This window comes from Pipistrellus kuhlii, unplaced genomic scaffold (assembly GCF_014108245.1).
Source record: "Pipistrellus kuhlii isolate mPipKuh1 unplaced genomic scaffold, mPipKuh1.p scaffold_m20_p_1, whole genome shotgun sequence".
In the NCBI taxonomy this organism is placed as follows: Eukaryota; Metazoa; Chordata; class Mammalia; order Chiroptera; family Vespertilionidae; genus Pipistrellus; species Pipistrellus kuhlii.
In genome coordinates, this window is record NW_023425404.1 from 104,994,918 (window position 1) to 105,017,535 (window position 22,618).

Sequence of the window (22,618 nt, forward strand, 5' to 3'; positions counted from 1 at the left end):
AGATAGTGAGAGGGTGGTTCTCAGGTGAGACCACCCCCTCTCCCCTGCCCCCGAATCAGACTTCCTTCTCTCTGGTTCCAGGTGCGTCACCTGAGAACTGCTGCTGCCAAGTGACCACAGCTCAGCAACTCCTGCTTTGAGCGTCTTCCCCCTGGTGGTCAGTGCACGTCAGAGCTACTGGCTGGTTAGCTGGTCACTTAGGCATTTATATAATACGGATTTAAAATATGTATTTTTAAATCTGTATTATATAAAATATTTTATACATATTTTAAGTCTATATTATATATATATATATATAGATGACTGTAAATATGTATAAGTGTATAGAGCAGTACAACCACTAGCTTTCCCTTTTTGCATTAAAACTTCCAAAAATTTTTCCAACAAGTAAAATGAAACTATATATGCTTAATATCATATAGTTTAGCTGGGAGGCAAGAGTCTGGCCTTCATAGTTTACTTTTCTGCAATCCAAAGAACAAAGTGTTAGAAAGTTATACATACCTGATATGGCAAGTAGGATCTTTCTTTTTGAGTTGGGGTTGTGGCCATGGGATATGAACCACTATAAGCACATGAAATATCCATTGCATCTAAATTAATGCTCATTTTGGATGGTTCTGAATTATTGGATACATTAATATGGCTGTTAAAACTTCGAAAAGCTACTGCATTCCTTTTAGAGATGGTTAGTGTTTTCAACACCTCTGAAGAAGGAGCTAACATTTTTTGGTTACTGTCTTGGACAACAGGATTCTCATCACCTTTTGGCAAGGTACTTTCTTGGCAGCTGAGTGATACACTAAGTAAATCTTCAGCATTTGATTCTTCAAAAGAAGATTCTTTGATGTTTTTGTTTGGATTTAAGGACTGCCTTTCTAATGGACTTTCCAATATAGAAATTCCAGGAAAAGATGAATCAGAGTCCATACAAATACTTTTAGAAGCTCTATCATCATCAGAACATAGAAAACTAGAACTTAAGTTGTCCTTGTTATTTTTGTCACAATCTTCATCCAGTTCGCACATAAGATTTTTTGCTATCATTGGGATATTTGTTTTTTCTGGTGTTTGTTGTTTATCCATAAAAGAATCAACCACATTTTCCTTATAAGTACAGTCATTTTGCTGACTTCTATATACTGACAATTTAAGGTCCTGAATTTCAGTTGTTAAGCCTGTACTTTGATTTGTGTAACAATCTCTCATTTCATTACAATGCTTATTCTCTATACATTTTTTTTTATTCAATATAGTTTTCTGACAAGGACTGGAATCCACTAACTCAAAATGTCTCTTAACACTTTTTTTCCCAAGGTGCTCTTCAGTTGTATCAGTGGACTCTACAGTCCCCTGATCTGACTGATGAAAACCAGACTGTCTTGTACAAGGGGCCATATTAGTGTTATTTATATCCAGTTCTCTTGCTTCCCAAGAATTTTTCCCAGAGAAGCACTTTTTAGCCAGGTTTACACAAGAGCTTCCACTGGCAGGAATGGTACTACTATTCTGAATGGGTGAAAGGGCTAACTCAAGATTCTTCTTATTGAAACTTATGGTCTTGATGTCATTTGTAGATTTTGTACATAAAGGCTTTTCAGTTGTGTTCCAACTCATCATTGGAGAGCCCAATCCATCATCACTTTCCTAAGAGGAGAGGGAGAACCTTTTTTTAGTTATAAAAAGCTGAGATTTTTAAACCTGTTAAACCTGTCCACTTAGGTGGAATAAATGCCTCAAACTATTATGCTACCTATTCCTCCTTTCCAACGGAACAAAAGAATGATGACAACATAATTAAAAAGCAGCATAACAATAAGAGCCTACACTTACACACATTATTTAGAGTGAAAACACTGGTCGAAAATGTAAATCAATTACTCTATAATACTTATTTGATACTGTATTACATGTTATTTAAATAGAATAAATTAACAGGCAATATATTTAGACAAATTTTGGGATAAGGCAACATTATGTATATATCTTCTTTGTAGTAGGAATATGATTGACTCTGTTTTGAACTGCAAAAGTACAGGGTTTGATATAAATAGAGTTATTAGGAAATTATAGATAAAATATTATTATTTGTTAAATATACTTTTATTGACTTCAGAGAGAAAGGGAGAGAGAAACATCAATGATGAGAGAATCATTGAAGGGCTGTCTCCTGCATACCCCACACCTCAGGATTGAGCCTGCAAACCAGGTATGTGCTCTGACCAGGAATCAAAGTGACCTTCTGGTTCATAGATCGATGCTCAACCACTGAGCCAAGCCAGCAGGGATCAAAAATATTATTAATACAAGCATGTATCACTTCAAACAAATATAATAAAACCAAGCTGATAAGGATGAGGCTAAATTAGTAGTAATTTGTAATAAAAAATCAAAAGCATGGTTAAATCCATTGTCAATAAGATGAATTAATAATACATTGATACATTGATAACAAAATCTTTTTCTTGAAAACTGAATTCCAACCATCTACAGGTGCTTTTGGGTGATATGAGCTTTGTACCTAATATTGCAAAGTGCATTAATTAGGATTTTTTTATAAGATCATTCAATTAGAGGGAGTCTTCAATAACTGACTTTAATAGTACCTATTTTTGATATGTGAAAATGAAGTTATATTAATTCACTTAGTATTAATTCAGAGCACTTAGTCATTAACCAAAGAAAATTCCTGAATTACAACTCACTGATCTATAAGCACAGAAATGATGCATTTGGGGGTTAGTAGAGGGTTATCAGGGTTCCCTTGTCCTTCTATAATCCAATCATTGCATTCCTCAGAGATGAAGAAGTAGAAGGCAAAGCTGTGTTCAGTTGAAATAGTATATTTCTTTCTTGAATAGGACAGAAGTGAAATAATAGTACTAGTAATGCAAATCTGGTTTATTCTGTAATATATACATATTACCTACAGAGAAGCTTATAAGAAGAAAAGGAAAACAATTGAGAAATCCTGCCTTAACTAAAAAATAGTTTGACTTTGCTCCTAAAATGCAAATATACAACAATAATAAAGAAAATCATGATTGAGAATGAGGAATAAATACAATCCAAATTATTTAATTGAACAGAAAGTTTATTCTTTGTGCATTCCCATTATTTTAACATTATTATTACTAGAGGCCCAGCATGTGATTTATGCGAGGAGGTGCCCTGCTTCCTGTTGTGTGAGGAGGCACCCTGTGGGGGGCTGGGACCTGTGCCTGACTCGCAGCATCCCCTGGCCCCCCTGCCTGTGTCCACTCTGGGGCCACCAGAGCTACTATGCTGGCTTGGGAGGCCCCTCGTCTCTGTCTTCATCTCCACTCCAGGCCTCACCTGCCTGCACAACCTCCTACTGTTCAGCTGTGAGCCCTTACAGCATCCTGGCCTAATTTGCATATTACAGCTTTACTTATATATACATATATATGTGTATATATCCTACCTAATAAAAGATAAACATGCAAATTGACCATACCTTCGCTATGCCCACAATCCATGCCCACCAGCAAATCAGTATGCAAATTAACCCAACCAAGATGGCAGTTAATTTGCATATCCAGGTCAGAGCGAAGACTGGAGATAGTGTAGAAAGAAGCCAAGTGCTGCAGAAGGGAGCAAAGCTGTGGAGAAGCAAGCAAATGGGGCAGGGGATAAGGGAGGAAAGCAGGTGGGGCAGGGAAGGGAGGAAAGCAGGCAGGCTGGGGGAGAAGAGAGAGAAGCAGGCAGGCTGGGAGAAGGGAGGGAAGCAGGCAGGCCAGTGACCACAGCAGAAAGCCCTATTGCAGGAATCTTCCTGCAACAGGCCTCTAGTATACACACACACACACACACACACACACACACACACACACACGTATATATAAATTACTAGAGGCCTGGTGCACAAAATTCATGCACTGTGGGGCAGGAGGGTCCCTCAGCCCAGATTGCAGTCTGGGAACCCTTGGGGGATGTCTGACTGATGGTTTAGTGGGCCTAAGCTGGCAGTTGGGAGTGCACTGACCACCACGGGGCAGCTCCTACATTGAGCATCTGCCCCCTGGTGGTCAGTGCACATCATAGCGACAGGTCATTCCTCTATTCATTCGATTTGCATAGTAGCCTTTTATTATCAAGATTATTATTATTATTGTATTTAATCCTCACTTGAAAATGTTTCTACTGATATGATAGAGGAAGGTAAAGAGAGAGAGAGATAAACATTGATATAAGAGAGAAACATTGATTGGTTGCCTGACATACTAGCCTCCACTGGGGATTGAACCCTGATGCTGGATGCATACCCTGACCAGGAATCAAACCCCCCACCTTTTGGTGTATGGAATGATACTGCAACCAACTGAGCAACATTGGCCAGGGCTAATCTAAACTATTTTATTGGAATTTTATGAGGGCAACTTTATTATAATTTAAAATTTTATTACCTCTCAGTTTTAATAGCTTTTAAAAATAGCAAAACCAGAATATATAAACTAAGTAAATTCACTCATTTAGCAAGAAATTTTCTTAGAATAGAAGCTTTTAAAGGTACACTTATATTATCTTTGTGGTCTAAAAGTTATTTCTGAAGGTTAGGGGTGACAAGATTTTACTTTGGGTATTAAGCACATGGTGCAATATTCAGATCTTGTAACATAGAAACTCACACCTGAAACCCATATGTTTATGTTGACCAATGCCACCCCAACAAATTTAATTAAAAAAACCCACAAAAACAAAAAACTCTTAGGTAAAAGTTACTTCTTATCCTGAAGAGTTGCCATTCCATTAAATGAGAAACTGGCAGAAAACAGTATAGTTAGTTTAAAAAAAAAATCAACAAGCTAATATATAATATGTGTCACAGGTAAAAAATTAAAAAAAGTCTATTTAGGTGACTAGAAGACAAACATTTACTATCAACTTACAGCAAAAACTTTAAAAATTGAAATCTCATTAAATAATTTCATGTTTGAACAAGAAGTAAAATATATGTATTTTCCTTTTAAAATATTTTTTTTGGTTTCAGAGAGGAATGGAGAGATAGAAACATCAATGATGAGAGAGAATGATTGATCGGCTGCCTCCTGCATGCCCCCAATTGGGGATCAAGCCTGCAACCTGGGTATGTGCCCCTGACCGGAATTGAAACCAGGAACCTTCAATTTGCAGGCCAATGATGCAGGTCTATCCACTGATAGGGCAAAAAGTAAAATATTTCAAAAGAATTTGACAGGATGTACAGGACAATGAAGAGTACCTTTACTATTGTTGATGTAACAGCTTCATTTCCATATAGAATTTAAATGAAAAGGTAAAAAGTGTTTCTATCATTAATTTCACATACATAATTGATTATGGATAAGGTAAATTTCATTCTAACCTGGCAATCTTTTTCCCATGTAGGACTGCTGTGGCATTCAGATTCCATACTGGATACAAAAGTATAGGACTGACTACTGGCACTGGATGTAGCCAGCCTTTTCCTAGACTGGAGTAGATTAGAAGTTAGACACTTTACAGGCATTCTGGGGTTGGAGGCAACTGTTTCAAGACCTGTAGGGAAGAGAAAATATTGAAACATATGACACATTTTTCTTTTTCTTTTTTTTTTTAAAAATATATTTTTACTAGAGAGGCCGGTTGCATGAAATTTGTGCATGGGTAGGTCCCTAGGCCTGGTTGGCAATTAGGGATGTTCTGTGGGATGACCGGTGGGGAAATTGGGGGTGCCCCCAATTAGCACCTGCCTTGGCCAGCCTGGCACTGCCCACTTCCTGGCCCTGCTGCTGCTGCCTTGGCTGGGCTAGATCCTGGGTCTGGGGGCAGCTCCTATTTTGAGCATCTGCCACCTGGTAGTCAGTGCACATCATAGCAACTGTTTGCACATCATTCTGCTGCTTGGTCAACTTTTATTATATAGGATTGATTTCAGAGAGGAAGTGAGAGGGAGAGGAATATAAACTTCAATGACGAGAATCATTGATTGGCTGCCTCCTGCATGCCCCCTACTGGCAATTGTGCCTACAATTTGGGCATGTGACCTTGACCAGAATTGAACCCAGGACCCTCCAGTCCATAGGCTGACACTTTATCCACTGAGCCAAACCAGCTAGGGCTGTCACATGGAACCTGACTCTTCAGATAATTAGGCAAACTATTAAGTATTGCACAACAGAGTTATTAAAAAAAAATATCATTGAGGGTATTTTTTCCATTGATTTTTTAAAAAAGTGGAAGGGAGTGAGGGATAGTGGGAAAGAAACATAGGGGCCAGGGATCAAACCTGGGACACAGGTATGTGCCCTTAACTGGGATTTGAATCCACAACCCTTTGGAAAGCAGGACAACACCTCTAACTACTGAGCAAACCAGTCAGGGTATATCAGAGCTATTTCTATGTAAACATTATCAAATCCACAAGGATTGCTTTCACTGTTTTTGTTATGCTAGTACAAATACTGTTTTGGAATCAAGATGGCAGCATAGGTAAACATCAGTACTCACTGCCTCCCACAACCACATAAAAATTACAACTAAAATATAAAACAACTATCATGCAGAAATGCCTGACAACTGGCTGAATGTAAGTCCTACAACTAGAGAAGCACATTGAGGCTGGTAGGAGAGGTGGGGGCCTGGAACGAGCTGGTCCCATACCCACGTGTCGGTTTTTTAACTGGGAGGGAGACTGTCTCAGTGGAGGCCTCCTGTGAGGAACAAGGGGTCCCAGCCCCACACCAGACCCCTAAGCCAGGGTTCCAGAGCTGGGAAGAGAAGTCCCTATGCTTATAGGCTGTGAAAACCAGTGGGGATTGTGGCTGAGTGACATCGAGGCTGCTGGATACCCAGGTGTTCCTCTTTTTTATTTTTTATTCTTTATTGTTTAAAGGATTATATATGTCTCCTTTCCCCATTGAACCCTCCCTGGCCACTCCCACCCCACAACACATGCCCCACACCCCCAGTGTCCGTGTCCATTGGTTATGATTACTGGTATATGCATGCATACATGTCCTTTGGTTGATCTCTTAAATGCCTTCCCTCTGAGGTTTGATGGTCTGTTCAATGCTTTTCTGTTTCTGGATCTATTTTTCTTCATCAGTTTATGTTGTTCATTATATTCCACAAATAAGTAAGATCAAGTGATATATATTTTTCTCCAACTGGCTTATTTTGCTTAGCATAATGTTCTCCCTGTCCATCATGCTGTATGAATGGTAAGAGTTCTTTTTTTTTTTTTTTTTTACAGCGGCATAGCATTCCATTGTGTAGATTAGGGGTGTCGAACTCAATCAGAGAAGGGGCCAAAATCTAAAATCCAGCCTAAATCGCGGGCCGAATGGTTTACTGAACAGCCATAAACTGACAATGTTAACCAGAAATGTGAATTTAAAATGAGTGGAACAATCTTTTCCTTAACAGTGTGTTAACCAACTCACATGCTATCAAGCAAAACAGTAATATTGGTATCAAGCAAAACAGTAATATTGGAATGTACCTAAAATGCTCATTGTTTTGTTTTCTGGCTAGATGTCTGACACCGTTTTCCCCAGATCAATGAGTCAATGTTCGGTTTTATTTCTTGGGCTGTAGCAACCCGCAAAACAGCATGGAGGTTGTCATCAGTAATGCGTGATCTGTGCTTGTTTTTGTTCAGATTCATTATTGAAAACATCTGTTCACAAAGATAGGTGCTCCCGAACATGGACAGAATACGGGCAGCATGAAGTCGGAGCTCTGGCATTGAGTCAGGGGGCAGTAGAGGGTAGAAGTCCTCAATTTCAACATCCTGAAACCTTGATTTCAGGCCACTGTCAGACTGAAGCTCGATTATCTCCATCTGAAGGTGATGGGGCACATTGTTGACATCAACTGTAAAAGGATTGGCAAAGATGTCAAAGCCTGAGTGCTGTGTTCTAAAGTCAGAGAAGCGCCGCTCAAATTCACTTAGTAAACGGCTAACTTTGGTAGCCAGCTGACTGCAAGGAAAAGTACCAGAAATAGTGGTTGAGATACTCAAACAAACGGGAAAGTGGGCAAGATTGTCCTGTTCCAGTTGGGACTTCCATAGTGAAGTTTACGCTGGAATGCTGTGATCATGTCAGACATCTTCGTGATGACTTGTTTGCGTCCCTGCAGCTTCAGATTCAGTTGGGCGAGATGCTCGCATATGTCACACATCATAGCAAAATCACATAGCCAGGCGGGATCCGACAGTTCAGGCAAGGGCTTTCCTTTACTTTCCATGAAAAGAGCAATTTGTTCTCTGAGCTCAAAAAATCTTTTGAGGACTGCGCTCTTGCTCAGCCATCTTACTTCTGTGTGGTATGGCACGTCTCCATGCTCTGCACCCACCTCCTGTAAAAACTGCTGGAACTGGCGATGATTCAGGCCACGTGCCCATATAAAGTTAATAGTTTTAATGACTGTGGTCATTATGTCATTCATGTCCAGAACTTTTCCACACATAGCCTCTTGGTGGATAATGCAATAAGTAATCAAGGGTGTGTGGCAGTGACTTTTTTGCATTCTTTCCTTCATTAGTCCAACCAAGCCTTTCTTTTCTCCGCACATTGAAGGTGCGCCATCGGTAGTTAGCCCCACCAACTTTCCCCAGGGTAATTTAAAATTATTTATAGATTTCTCCACAGCCTCAAATATGTCTCTACCAGTCGTCGTCCCATGCATGGCAGCTACATCCAAAAGTTCCTCAGTGACAGAGAGGTCGGCCTTCGTAGCACGTATAAAGATGGACAGCTGCGCTGTATCAGTGTTGTTTGTGCTTTCATCGATAGCAAGTGAAAAAGCGAGATAACTGCATGCCTGTTCGGCCAGCTGTGATGATAGATTTCCTGAGAGTTCTTGAACTCTATCTGCAATGGTGTTTCTTGACAAACTGACATTTTGAAAACTCTGTATCTGGTCTGGACATACTAGCTCACACACTTTAAGCATGCATTGCTTCAAAAAGGCACCCTCTGAAAAACACCTTGAAGTACGGGCAATTTCTTCAGCCACTATAAAGCTTGCTTTCACTGCAGCATCATTTTTCGCTGTAGCCTTTGTAAACATTTGCTGCTGTGATTGTAGTTTGCCTTTTAGTTCTTTAACAATTTTATGCTTTTCTTCCAAAGTATATTTGCCATACTTAACATTATGTTTGGTGTCAAAATGATGACGTATATTGTACTCTTTCATCACTGACACTGTCTCATAACACAATATACACACTGGTTTGCCCTCTCTAAGCACAAACATGTATTCATTTTCCCATTTGTCATTAAATTGTCTGCCTTCACCGTCAACTTTTCTTTTCCTGGACATTTTGGGATCAATATTGGCAGTAAAAGATGTAGTTTATTGGAAATATGCGTTAGAAGGAAAAAGTTGAAAACTGCACAGGGATAGCTTGATTTGGCAGATGGAGTGGAGAAAAAAAAAGTTAGTCAATAAATGCCTGGCTGGGTACAGATAGCAGATTCTGTTGCGATTTTTATGCCTGCACTTTATGCCAGGAACTGGCAGCTTCTGCTGTGTATTTTTTATGCCCGCACACTCACTCTCTCCTCTGCTCTGCCACCCGCACAACCACATCGGATGCCGGACTATAGGTCACGCCTCCTGAATCTCGTGTGACTTGTTATCTATGCGCATGCGTAATAGATAGCAAGTACGGCGGCCTGCGAGATCACAAGCCTCCTATGTCACCGCGCGTCATTGTGATGGAACGCAGCGGAGTGCAGTGATGACAGCGCGGTGCGGGCCACATTGCAAGGCCTGGCGGGCCGGATTTGGCCTGCGGGCCTTGTGTTTGACATGTGTGGTGTAGATGTACCAGTTTTCTTTTCTTTTTTTTTTTTTTTTAAATAAATCTTTATTGTTCAGATTACAGGAATTCCTCTTTTTTTTTTTTTTACCCCCATAGCTCCCCTCCACCGATTCCCCACCCCACCCCATGCCCTTACCTCCCGCCACTGTCCTCATCCATAGGTTTAAGATTTTTGTCCAATCTCTTCTCGCACCCCTCAGACCCCCTTCCCCCTGAGAATTGTTAGTCCACTCCCTTTTTATGTCCCTGATTCTATTATGTTCACCAGTACATTCTTCAGATTTTTTATTCACTTGATTTTTAGATTCCCTTGTTGGTAGGTATGTATTTGATGTCTTTTTGTTGTTCATACTTTTTACCTTTACCTTTTTCTTCTTCCTCTTCTTAAAGAATACCCTTCAGCATTTCATGTAATCCTGGTTTGGTGGTGATGAACTCCTTTAACTTTTTCTTGTCTGTGAAGCTCTTTATCTGACCTTCAATTCTGAATGATAGCTTTGCTGGATATAATAATGTTGGTTGTAGGTTCTTGCTGTTCATCACTGAATATTTCTTGCCATTCCCTTCTGGCCTGCATAGTTTCTGTTGAGAAATCAGCTGACAGTCATATGGGTGCTCCCTTGTAGGTAACTAGTGGTAATTTGTGGATACCGTCCCAATAGAACTTTTTCTTGTTTTGAGGCAAACCATTCAGATACCAAATTTTCCACTTCTTCATATCTTTTGAAGTGCTGCTCAGAAAGTGCTTGTGTCATTGATCAGAACAAGTGGTAATCTGAAGGAGCAAGGTCTGGTGGGTTAATACTTCTCAGGCAAGATCTTTTAATGGGTCTTTAACTGGTTTTGAAGTATGTGATGGTGCGTTATCATGAAGCAAAATTACTTTGCTGTGTGCTGGCTCATTCTGGTCATTTTACAATCAAAGTGTGGTTCAGAGAAACCCAGCAACGCCACCACCAGCTGCAGACTCGTGGACCTCCACATCCAAAGGTACTCTGATCCCGGCAGCTATAAGTACACTCCCCCTCCCCAACCACAAAACCCTGTTTGCGGGTCAGCCCCCCCCCCACCAGTTCACGTGCCCCCCCTTCCCTCCCACCTTGCCTCTGCTTGTGCCACATAACAAAACCCTGGACTGCCGGCCTTCCTGGATCGGCTCCAGAGCCAGACCCTAGTTAGCTCGCGCCCGCTCCCCCTCTAACCCCCTCACCTCTGCTTGTTCCTGGATTCGAGTGTCTGCACGTTCCCCGCGCCCCACCCGGACTCCCAGGTTCCCGGCCCCTCACCCGGACTTCCGCGTTCAAGGCCCCTCACCCAGACTCCCAGCCTCGTGGCGCCTCACCAAGGCTTGCCGCCCCTCACCCAGGCTCGCCGCCCCTCACCAGGATTCCCATATTCGGGCCTAGACTCATGCATTCGCAGACACTCTAGCTGGCTGTAGCCCAGCAGCAAGACCCAGGTTCCCGTGAGTCAGTGAGCACGTGCCTGCCCTCCTCTTTCACCACTCGAAATAAGCACCTACTCACAAGTGAAATAACAAAAGCTGGGCCTGCCCATCCCACAACTGCATATCTCTGGGCACCTCAGCCACACCTTTCCAATAGCAAGTTCCCTGAACCAAAACACCCCAACAGACGGTTCCTGGGGACCACTGCAAGTCCCTTCACGGCACGCGTGATTACAGTTAAGGGTACAAGACAGCAAAAATTAACCCTTTGCACTCCGCTGTCCCCTTTCAGGGGACATCGGAATTCTAGCATATCACTCGGATGTCCCCTCTCAGGGGACATCGCAGTTTATTAGTGATTATGGGGAATTGAGTTAATTCAATGCATGTTTCGCAAAGTAGCGTCGAGTAGCTGGTAGCCAATGTCCAGAATGGTTTGGAGTGCAAAGGGTTAAGAAACTCCCCTCCACATCAGCTAACTTGTAGACACCACAGTTGTACATCTCAAGTTTACAGATCTACATCAAGAGAACCCAAATAGCTTGAGAAGGGAGCTACACTAGATTAACAAGCCCAGAGGAACTGAGAAATTATACCAGTAGCACCATCCCCAAAGGAACCTGGGAAGTAAGGCAATTGGACCTATAATTAAAACGCTACAAAAAAACATGGGAAGACAAAAAAAGCAATCAACAAAGGAAAGGGAATGAGGAATCGCCAGAAAGGGAGTTAAATGAATTCGAAGTTAGCAGTCTATCAGAGACAGAATTCAGAGTAATGGTTATAAAGATGTTTAAACAGCTAGGGGACAAATGCACACAACTCAATGACACTTACACACAACTCAAGGAGAATTATAAGGAGATGAATGAGAATGTCACCAACATGAAAAAATACCAAGAGGAGATGAAGAACGACATAGCTGTAATAAAAAACACAGGTGAAGGCTTAAAAAGTAGGATAGAAGAGGCTGAGGACCGCATCAGCAAAGTAGAAGACAAGGTAGAAAAAAACACACAAACGCAGCAGCAACTGGAAAGAAAACTTAAAAAGCAAGAGGAGAGCCTAAGGGAGCTATGGGACAACTCAAAACGAAACAACATTAGAATGATAGGGAATTCAAGACGGAGAAGAAGCAAGAAAACCTCCTGGAAGCAATAATGACAGAAAACTTCCCTGACAGAAGCAATAATGACAGGAAAAACTATCCAAGTCCAAGAAGTACAGAGAGTCCCAAACAAATTGAACCCCAAAAGACCAATACCAAGACACATCATAATTAAATTGACAAACACCAACGACAAAGCAAGAATCTTAAAGGCTGCAAGAGAGAGACAGAAAGTTACATACAAGGGATCTCCTATTAGAATAGTAACTGATTTCTCAGAAATACACCAGGGCAGGAGAGAATGAAATGAAATATACAAAGTGATGCAAAACAAGGGACTGAATCCAAGAATACTATACCCAGCAAGGCTATCATTCAAAATTGATGGAGGGATCAGAAGCTTCACAGACAAAAAAGGGTTAAGAGAATTCATCACTACCAAGCCAGCAATGCAAGAAATGCTAAAGGGACTGCTGTAAAAAGAAAAAAGAGAAAGGCAAGGAGAAACACAAATACTAAGGGTAAATATGACAACAAACAGGTACTTATCAATTGCAACATTAAATGTAAATGGATTAAATGCATCAGTAAAAAGACATAGCTGATTGGATAAGAAAACATGACCCATGTATCTGCTGTCTTTAAGAAACCCATCTTAGAGCAAAGGATTCACACAGACTGAGAGTGAAGGGATGGAAAAACATTTTTCAGGCAAACAGAAATGAGAAAAAAGCTGGGGTTGCGATACTTATGTCAGATAAAATAGACCTCAAAGTAAAGGCTGTAACAAGAGATAAGGCAGGCCACTACATAATACTAAAGGGAGCAATTCAGCAAGAAGATATAATTCTGGGAAACATATATGTACCCAATGCAGGAGCATCAAAATACATAAAAAATCTTCTGGAAGATATCAAGGGAGAGAGAGACATCAATACAATCATAGTAGGAGACTTTAATACACCACTGACATCAATGGATAAATCCTATAGACACAAAATCAGCAAAGAAACAGCATCCTAAATGACACACTAGACCAGATGGACCTAATTGACATCTTCAGAGAATTTCACCCCAAAGCCAAGGAATATACATTCTTCTCAAGTGCTCATGGAACATTCTCAAAAATAGATCACATATTGGGTAACAAGCAAAGTCTCCCCAAATTCAAAAAGACTGAAATCATATCAAGCATTTTCTCAGATCACAATGGCATAATATTAGAAATAAACTACTATAAAAACATTCCAAAAAATTCAAACACCTGGAAGCTGAATAGCATGCTACTAAACAATGATTGGGTTGTCAATGAAATCAAAGAAGAAATTAAAAACATCCTGGAGACTAATGACAATAAAAACACAACACTGCAAATCCTATGGGACACAATGAAAGTCCTAAGAGGGAAGTGTATAGCTCTACAGGCCTACCTCAAAAAACTACAAAAAAGGTTAATAAATAATCTAACTCAACAACTCAAAGAATTAGAAAGAGAGCAACAAGAACAGCCCACAGTAAGCAGAAGGAAAGAAATAGTAATGATCAGAGCAGAAATGAATGACATAGAGACCAAAGAAACAATACAAAAGATCAATAAAACCAAGAGCTGGTTCTTTGAAAGAATAAATAAGATTGATGAACCTCTAGCCAGGCTCACCAAAAGCAAAGAGAGAGGACCCAAATAAACAAAATCAGAAACTAAAGAGGTGAAATAATAACAGACCCCACCATAATACAACGGATTGTTACAAAATACTATGAACAACTCTATTCTAATAAACTAGACAACCTGGAGGAAATGGACACATTCCTAGAAAAATACAACCTTCCAAGAAGATACTAAAAATCTCAATAGGCAGATAACTATGGATGAAATTGAAGCAGTCATCAAAAAGCTTCCAGCAAACAAAAGTCCAGGGCCAGATGGCTTCACAGGAAAGTTTTACCAAACATTCAAGGAAGAATTAAAACCTATCCTCCTCCGACTATTCCAGAAAATTCAAGAGGAAGGAACACTTCCAAGCTCCTTCTATGAAGCCAGCATCATCCTAATACCAAAACCAGATAAAGATAACACAATGAAAGAGAATTACAGGCCAATATCCCTCATGAACATAGATGCCAAAATCCTCAATAAAATTCTAGCAAATCGGATCCAGCAGTACATAAGAAAGATCATACACCATGATCAAGTAGGATTTATCCCAGAGATGCAAGGATGGTACAATATTCGCAAATCAATAAATGTGATACATCACACAAACAAATTGAGAGATAAAAATCACATAGTCATTTCAATTGATGCAGAAAAAGCATTTGACAAAACCCAACACCCTTTCCTGATAAAAACCCTCAGCAAGGTAGGAATAGAAGGACCATACCTCAACATAATAAAAGCCATATATGACAAACCCACAGCCAACATCATACTCAATGGGCAAAAATTAAAACCATTCCCTCTAAGAACAGGAACAAGACAGGGATGCCTACTCTCACCACTCCTGTTCAATATAGTGCTGGAAGTTCTAGCCATCGCGATCAGACAAGAAGAAGAAATAAAAGGCATCCAAATTGGAAAAAAAAAAAAGTAAAACTGTCCTTATTTGCAGATGACATGATACTGTACATAGAAAACCCTAAACACTCCATCAAAAAATTATTAGACTTAATAAATGAATTCGACAAGGTAGCAGGATACAAAATTAACGCCAAGAAATCTATGGCATTTCTATACACCAATAATGAACTTACAGAAACAGAGACTAAAAAAGCAATTCCATTTACCATCACACCAAAAAAATTAAAATACCTAGGAATAAACTTAACTAAGGAGGTAAAAGACCTATACGCAGAAAACTACATGACACTTAGAAAATAGATAGAGGACGATGTAAGGAGATGGAAGAACATACCATGTTCATGGATTGGTAGAATCAACATCATCAAAATGTCCATACTTCCTAAAGCAATCTATAGGTTCAATGCACTCCCCATTAAAATACCAACAGCATATTTCACTGACCTAGAAAGAACTCTCCAACAAGAAACCCCACTACATGGGAGAACATATTTGCCAACGATATCAATGATAAGGGTTTAATCTAAAAAATTTACAGAGAACTCATACAACTTAACAAAAAGAAGATAAACAACCCAATCAAAAAATGGGCAACTGAGCTAAATAGACACTTTTCGAAAGAAGACAGAAGGAAGGTCAAGAGACATATGAAAACATGCTCAAAGTCATTAATCATCAGAGAGATGCAAATCAAAACAATAATGCGGTACCATCTTACACCATCTTACAATGGCTATCATCAACAAATCAGCAAACGACAAGTGTTGGCGAGGATGCGGAGAAAAAGGAACTCTTTTACACTGCTGATGGGAATGTAGACTGGTGCAGCCACTGTGGAGAACAGTATGGAGTTTCCTTAAAAAACTAAAAATGGAACTGCCATTTGACCCAGTATTCCCACTTCTAGGAATATATCCCAAGAAACTAGAAACACAAATTAGAAAGGATATATGCACCCCTCTGTTCATAGCAGCTCAATTTACCATAGCTAGAATTTGGAAACAGCCTAAATGTCCATCAGCAGATGAATGGATTAAAAAACTGTGGTACATCTACTCAATGGAATACTATGCTGCGGTAAAAAAGAAAGAGTTCCAACCCTTTGCAGCAACATGGATGGAGATGGAGACCATTATGCTAAGTGAAATAAGCCAGGCAGAGAAAGATAAACATCACATGATCTCACTAATTTATGGTATATAGTGAATGGCATAGACTGAAGAACAAGAACAGACCCAGAGACTGAGTAACATTGATCAGAACCTCAAACCCCAGGGAAGGAGGGGATCACTGGGAGTAAGGGGGAGAAATCAAGAGACATGTGGGCATACATATGAGCCTCATCAATGGACACAGATAACATGGGGGTGGAATATGAGTGAAGGGTAGAGGATAAGGGGGGGGATAAGAACACATAATATTAGAGAGAGAGAGAGAGAGAGAGAGAGAGAGAGAGAGAGAGAGAAGTGTGAAGTAACCAGAACCCCAAGAACACCTGAGAACATCTTTACTGCCCTGCTAACGGGCATCAGCTGTACGGTAATATAACCTAGGGCTATTGGGTAAGTATTTCTGGACTTAAACTCCTAATCCTTCACTGGTGGGAGCCCTTACCTGGGCTGATCGTCCTGCCCAAAGTAGTCACTGATGACACCAAACACCTTGGTCATCCAGGAGGACCACAAGTGGGACAAAAAAGTATAATTACATAGGGGTCACCACCCATCTCCCCTTCTGTATGACACAGAATTAAACCACTGTTCCTTTGTGTGTAAAATTAAACAGAGGTTTCTAGCTGATGAGGACACCAAAGGAAGGGATCATCACTCCTTCCTCCTGGGAGAGGTGTAGAAAATGAAACAAAGACCTTGTCTATACAAAAAGAAATTGACGGCCAGTTTAAAATGGAATTTCCATGGCCTAGAGCACATGTGTCAAACACAAGGCCCGCGGGCCAAATCCGTCACGCCAGGCCTTGCAATGTGGCCCGCACTGCGCTGTCATCACTGCACTCTGCTGCGTTTCCATCACAATGACAGTTTATGACTGTTCAGTAAACCATTCGGCCCGCGATTTAGGCTGGATTTTAGATTTTGGTCCCTTCTCTGATTGAGTTCGACACTCCTAGCCTAGAGCAAAAAATATCCTTACATGATATTATTCTACAAGATCACTATAATTTTTCCCACATCTGGGTTATCCCCATTACCTATAAAAGTATAATATACCTCGTACCATGGGTTATCTATAAAAAATCATTTACTTTACATATATATATATACATATATATACATATATATATATATATATATATATATATATATATATATATATATATATATATATATATATTGCTGGTGCTTGGAGACAAAGGTGACACAGCTCTAGATATTTTAGAATTACAACAGCACATTGTACAATTTTCCCAAACAAACATACAAACCAATTCTTTGAATGTCTGGCAGCAATTTAAAAACAACATGAAAGGACTTCATCCCTTCCACTATGCAGAGGGCCCCCTGGGAAGGCACCTGAGCATTCTATAGTGGCCCATCTTGCCCTTTTGGCCAAAAATGAACCTCTTCTTGTAGTCCAGGTGCCCACAATTGTTGCCTGACCTTTCAATTCATGCCAAGCCTGAAACACCATGGTGGCTGGTACCACGGATCTCTTGCCCACCCAGTGGGGGGAGCTGGGCCCTCTCTGGAAAGAAACATGGGTTCCCAAAAATATGAGATCAATGCCTGGGCCCCGCCAGCAGGTGAGGGGTTCCCGAGGCAGGTGCTGGGTGTGGAGCCCATGGGGGCATAGGCTACCAAGGAGACAGAACTAAACCTCACATCACCCTGCTTGGCCTCGGAGGATGGCTGGTTAGCCAGAGACGGGTAAGGTTCCTCAAGGAAGGAACAACCTAAGACAGGCACAGTTGTAGAGGGGCCATCAGGAGAGAACTTGGGGGTCAACAGAGGTGGGGCACAGACCCTTACCAACCCCTCCTGCAACATGGCAGGCGCCTGAACCTTCTCCCATTCTGAGGGAGGTCTCCTGCCCCCTTGGCTGCTTCGCTTCCCATGCACAGCTCAAAGTGGGACCCAGGTAACAGACAGAGACTTGGCTGACAGCAGCTGCCCTCTCACTGCAACAAGACTTATTTGAGAGGTCTCATACCCATGGTGTGGGGAAGTGGGTTTTTAATATCCAAGTCCAACCTAGCAGCAGGAATGCTCAGGCCCTTCTCAAGAAGGGAAATAATCAACTCCACTAATACACACATGATAAATGAGATTGATGCTAGAGTGTTGAGTATGACAGATAAATGGTAGCCAATTTCTCAGAGGAAAGTAATGTGGCTAATGGAAATAAATGAATATTCTAAAAAAACAAACAAACAAAAAAAACCTGATTGTACTGTTCAAAAAGCTGTTCCTAATGGGTTAACAAAAATTCTTATTGGCAGAGTGGCCACGGTAAAATTGCACAACATGTTATGAATCTAAAGTAGTCATAGTGTAGCGCAACTAACTTAAAATGTAAAAGCTATCAAGACCACAGTATAAAATTTCCAAAAGTTTCCTATTATTTAAAGTAAAAAAGGGGGTGACAGTGGAAGAATATCATGTAAGGAAATATATCCTGATAATAATTTACATCTAAAAAATTTGTGCTTTAGAAAATTAACCTTCATTCGAAACACTAATAGCAAGATACCCATGAAAATACACACATAGTGACAAAACAAGCCAGGGGTAAATCATTTGGGGGGAAAAAATGGAAAAGAATCCCAAATAAAATTTAAAGAAAATATCCCTTTATTAACTTTTGATCGAGAATATGTTTGTATATTTTCAGAAAACAACTCCGAGACCATCTGGAATTCTATAACAGAGAGCAATAGACAGAAGCGCTCCAGCCATGAAGACAGAAGAGACACAATTCAGAGATGGAAGACGCTGACGATGCCTCAGCATACCAGCAGATGCGGGTTGCTGAAAGATGCCCAGGACCAAACCAGAGACAGGCGGACCTGCATTACCGCCATCTGTCCACCAACCAGATCTGAAATATCATGGCTGGCATGTACACATAAGGAATTATCTGGCATTGAAATTGTGACGCAAAAGAATTGTTGGCCCAGAAAGGAACTCACTACAGACTGATTCATGTGCCTCTCAGCATAGTAACCATTATGGCTTGTTGCAGTTTAGATTCTTACAAGGTTATTTCTTGGATCACATGATCTCACACATCTAGAGGAAATAATGAACAACACAAACAGACCCAGAGAAAGAGAATCAGCGATCAGACTCTCAAACCTCAGAGGGAAAGTAAGGGAGGATGGGGGTAAGGGGAAGAGATCAACCAAAGGACTATGGGCCTAGCCAGTGGCCATGGACGAGGGGGGGAGGGGGGATGGGGGGGCTTGGGATGGGAATGGGATGGGGGAATAAAGACAATTATGTGAGACCATAATCAATAAAAACAAACAAACAAAACAAAAACAAACTGTGGTTCAAATTGACTGGATGTTCTTTGTCTTTCACATCAAAACTATCACTTTAAAGTGTTTAAACCAGCATCCACAAGCATCTTGAGATAGAGCATGTTCACCATAAGTATCCTGAAGTATATGATAACTTTCAGCAGCACTTTTCTTCAAAATAATGAATTAAAACTTTACAGAAATGCTCTTTTTTTTTGCAGTGAAAACAATGCTGATGGGGGTTCAGGAGACCCAGTCCCCCAGCTCTGCTACTGAACAGCTCACAGGCCTCAGGCAAAAATACCCCCACTGCCCTTTACTGTTTCCTTTGCTAGAAAAACAGCATTGGCTGGTTTCAACTCTAAAAGTATGACTTGGTTCTGAAATAGACCTGAGAAACCAAATACAGGGCAGGGGGTGGGGAAAGGCATTTTGGTTCCTGTTTCCCACATCTCTACCCAATTTCCTTAGTAGTGTCACTAATGGGTCAGAGCAGGGGAAAGGAATGTAGTAAGTTCTGATTTCTCTCAGCCTTGGTACCAACAGGCCCTATTCCTGCACCTAAACAGCACTCAGGGTAGACCACCATTCCCAACTGCAGGGCATCAAATGAGAAGATAAGACAGAGCAGGGGGAATCACAAAGGAAAGGAGCTTGGAAGGGAAAAAAAGTGAAAATCCAAATGATGGGCAAGGTTGCCATAGAGGGCAGGCAAGTAGCTGTCTTCCTCCAGGCCTGTGCGGGAATGATGGCCGGCTATCTTGACACTTTCTAGCAATGATTACTGCTCCCTCGATTTCTCTTATGTACAAAAATATAAAACAATAAAGTGCAGCTTACGTTTCAATGACACTTTTCCTTGCTTTAATATTTTTTGTCTTTTTCTGCTTTGAAACGAACTCTCAATTACAAAATATTAAACTACGCTAAAAAATGCCAGCCATTGGCCCAGAATGGAGAAGCCCACAAGTAAGGACAGACAGCAGCAGCAGGAGGCAGAGGTGGGAAGTGATTGAAGCGGTGGTTACAGAGTTCACAGAAAGCTAACACGATCCAGCAGGTTGCGGCCTAATTGAGCACAGGTTAGATTAGTCACTACCTTGGTGGGTGGCCTCAGTGTATTTAGGTTCAGCTTCTATTCGGCAAAACAATTTCTTCTAGCTAAGAGTTCTTGGCTTGCACCCATCGCAGGGTGGCCGGAGGGCACCAGAGTAGTCTATTAGTTTTTCAGAATGCTGTCGTAGACCTGATAGATGTACTGAGAGACTTCCGGAGCTCTGCAATTCAGCGACAGCGTATAGTTGGGGTTTCCAGGCTGGATGCGTAGCTCAGCCAAGATCCAAATGCCATTAATGAGCTTCAGAGATTGGTACAGCATGTCCTGCCCTTCCACATTCCTCTTGGCAATAGTATAAACGTTATTGTTTTGCAACTTGCTGGAAACAGTGTCAGCATTTAAATGACATTCCTTAATCTGAAACTGAAGTTCATTTTCATTGGGAATATCCTTCCATGTTGCAAGAAAGACCTGGCGTTCCATTTTGCCATCTTCTACAAAAAGCACATTGAGTGGGATGAGGCAGCTGAAGTAGAAGACATCAATATTGTTTTTCACAGCTACCTGTAGGTTATTCAGAGGTTCCATCTTCATGACTGGATCCAAAGTGTTGAGAGGCAGGGAGACATCAATGCTCTGATTTGGCATCAATGGTGTATGGATGGCCAGAGGAGTGCTAGGGATAATGCCAAATGCTGTCATATGCTGCAGAGCTTTGTTGTTGAAGTTCATTTCCATTTAGATGTGCCCCTGACGATGAGTAACTGTTCCAGAAATCTCCAAGCCTTTGGCTTTTACTGCAGGCAGCCAGACAACCTTAGGAGCCACATATCCACCATGTACCATGCCTATCCCTGTGGCACATTGACTGGTGGACCGAGATCAAGGTTTAAAAGGTCCCCTAGAAGGTCCCCTTGAGAGGAAATAACCTGAGTCTGTTCCAAGTTGGTGGCAGTGGTGATGCCAACAGGGCTGTCACCTGCATCAGTGCTCCCATGATGTATTGGCAAGTGTTTGCGATGGATTCCATGACTTCCTTCCACAAAAGCATTGGGAGGCTTGTGGTACACAGAGGCCAAAGAACCAATGTGGCAGATCAGCTCATCCAGCAGAGTTGGCTCAATAAGATCTATCTCCTCAGAGATCAGTGGCTTCTCAGACAACACAAATGCTCTTTTTTTGGCATGTAATTAAGACATTTTTAAGCGTAAAAATATCTATGATGTTAACACCTTCAGAAAATTTGACATATGAAGTTTTGAAGCTTGTTGCCAATACAACAAAATAGCATATATGTCAAATCACACACACACACACACACACACACACACACACAAACACCTCTCAACATATGTGTAACTCCATCTATTGAAAAAAAATCCACATTATTAACCGGTACACCTGGTATTTTATCAGTCTCTGTTCACCCAACCTATATATATGTATTTCAGGCATTTTCATTTTTACAGTGGGTTTTGACAGAAGAAACAAGATTCACTAATTTAAAGGAAAGACAAATGAACAGAAAATTGTATTTGCAACCAGGACTCAGTTTACCCATTTACTAGTGTGTAACTAAGTGTTTGCAAACATTAGCTTTCTCATTTGCAAAAAAAAGATAACAGTATATGTTCTAGACCTGTACAGATTTGTTGAGGACCAATTCAAAATGAGGTAACATCCATGAAAACAACTAACACTATGTTATTCACATTCCCAAGATGAAGAACATGAGTGCGGAGAATGAAATTGCCAAGTAATAAAGAGTATATGTTCTAGACCTGTACAGATTTGTTGAGGACCAATTCAAAATGAGGTAACATCCATGAAAACAACTAACACTATGTTATTCACATTCCCAAGATGAAGAACATGAGTGCGGAGAATGAAATTGCCAAGTAATAAAGAGTGATGTTAAGTACCATATAAATGTCAAGTGTCCCACTGTCTTCTTCTAGTACTTGGCTTTGCATTTTATTGTATGCTACTTAAAAAATTATAACTTTTCTTTGACTACTTTATTTCAAAAATCTTTCAGAAATTTTACAAACACATAACAATATTACAGGTACTATATCTTCTCTATGTAAGATTTCCAAAGACCCAATATAGTGAAATCTACCCAATGGCC

General features: G+C 40.7%; 2 protein-coding genes across 7 annotated transcripts in view; both read right to left on the minus strand.

The window, feature by feature from the left end:
• Positions 1 to 22,618, minus strand: part of MASTL (microtubule associated serine/threonine kinase like) — a 53,130-nt gene that overhangs the window by 17,535 nt on the left and 12,977 nt on the right. For all 6 annotated transcript variants that reach the window (XM_036459009.2, XM_036458992.2, XM_036458999.2 and 3 more), the window contains exons 7-8: positions 5,369 to 5,541; positions 508 to 1,650 (exon numbers count right to left, since the gene is read on the minus strand). In XM_036459009.2, coding sequence (XP_036314902.1) covers positions 508 to 1,650; positions 5,369 to 5,541 — 1,316 coding nt within the window. The remainder of the gene's footprint in view (positions 1 to 507; positions 1,651 to 5,368; positions 5,542 to 22,618) is intronic.
• LOC123653155 (AP-2 complex subunit beta-like) lies at positions 19,866 to 21,641 on the minus strand. The gene has a single exon (XM_045587788.1). The coding sequence runs from the start codon at positions 21,223 to 21,225 to the stop codon at positions 20,650 to 20,652; it is 576 nt and encodes a 191-aa protein (XP_045443744.1). The 5' UTR covers positions 21,226 to 21,641; the 3' UTR covers positions 19,866 to 20,649.

Bases quoted from the DNA above. Each gene is read 5' to 3' on its own strand.
- LOC123653155 (XM_045587788.1), bottom strand. From the start codon at position 21,225: ATGGAAATGAACTTCAACAACAAAGCTCTGCAGCATATGACAGCATTT.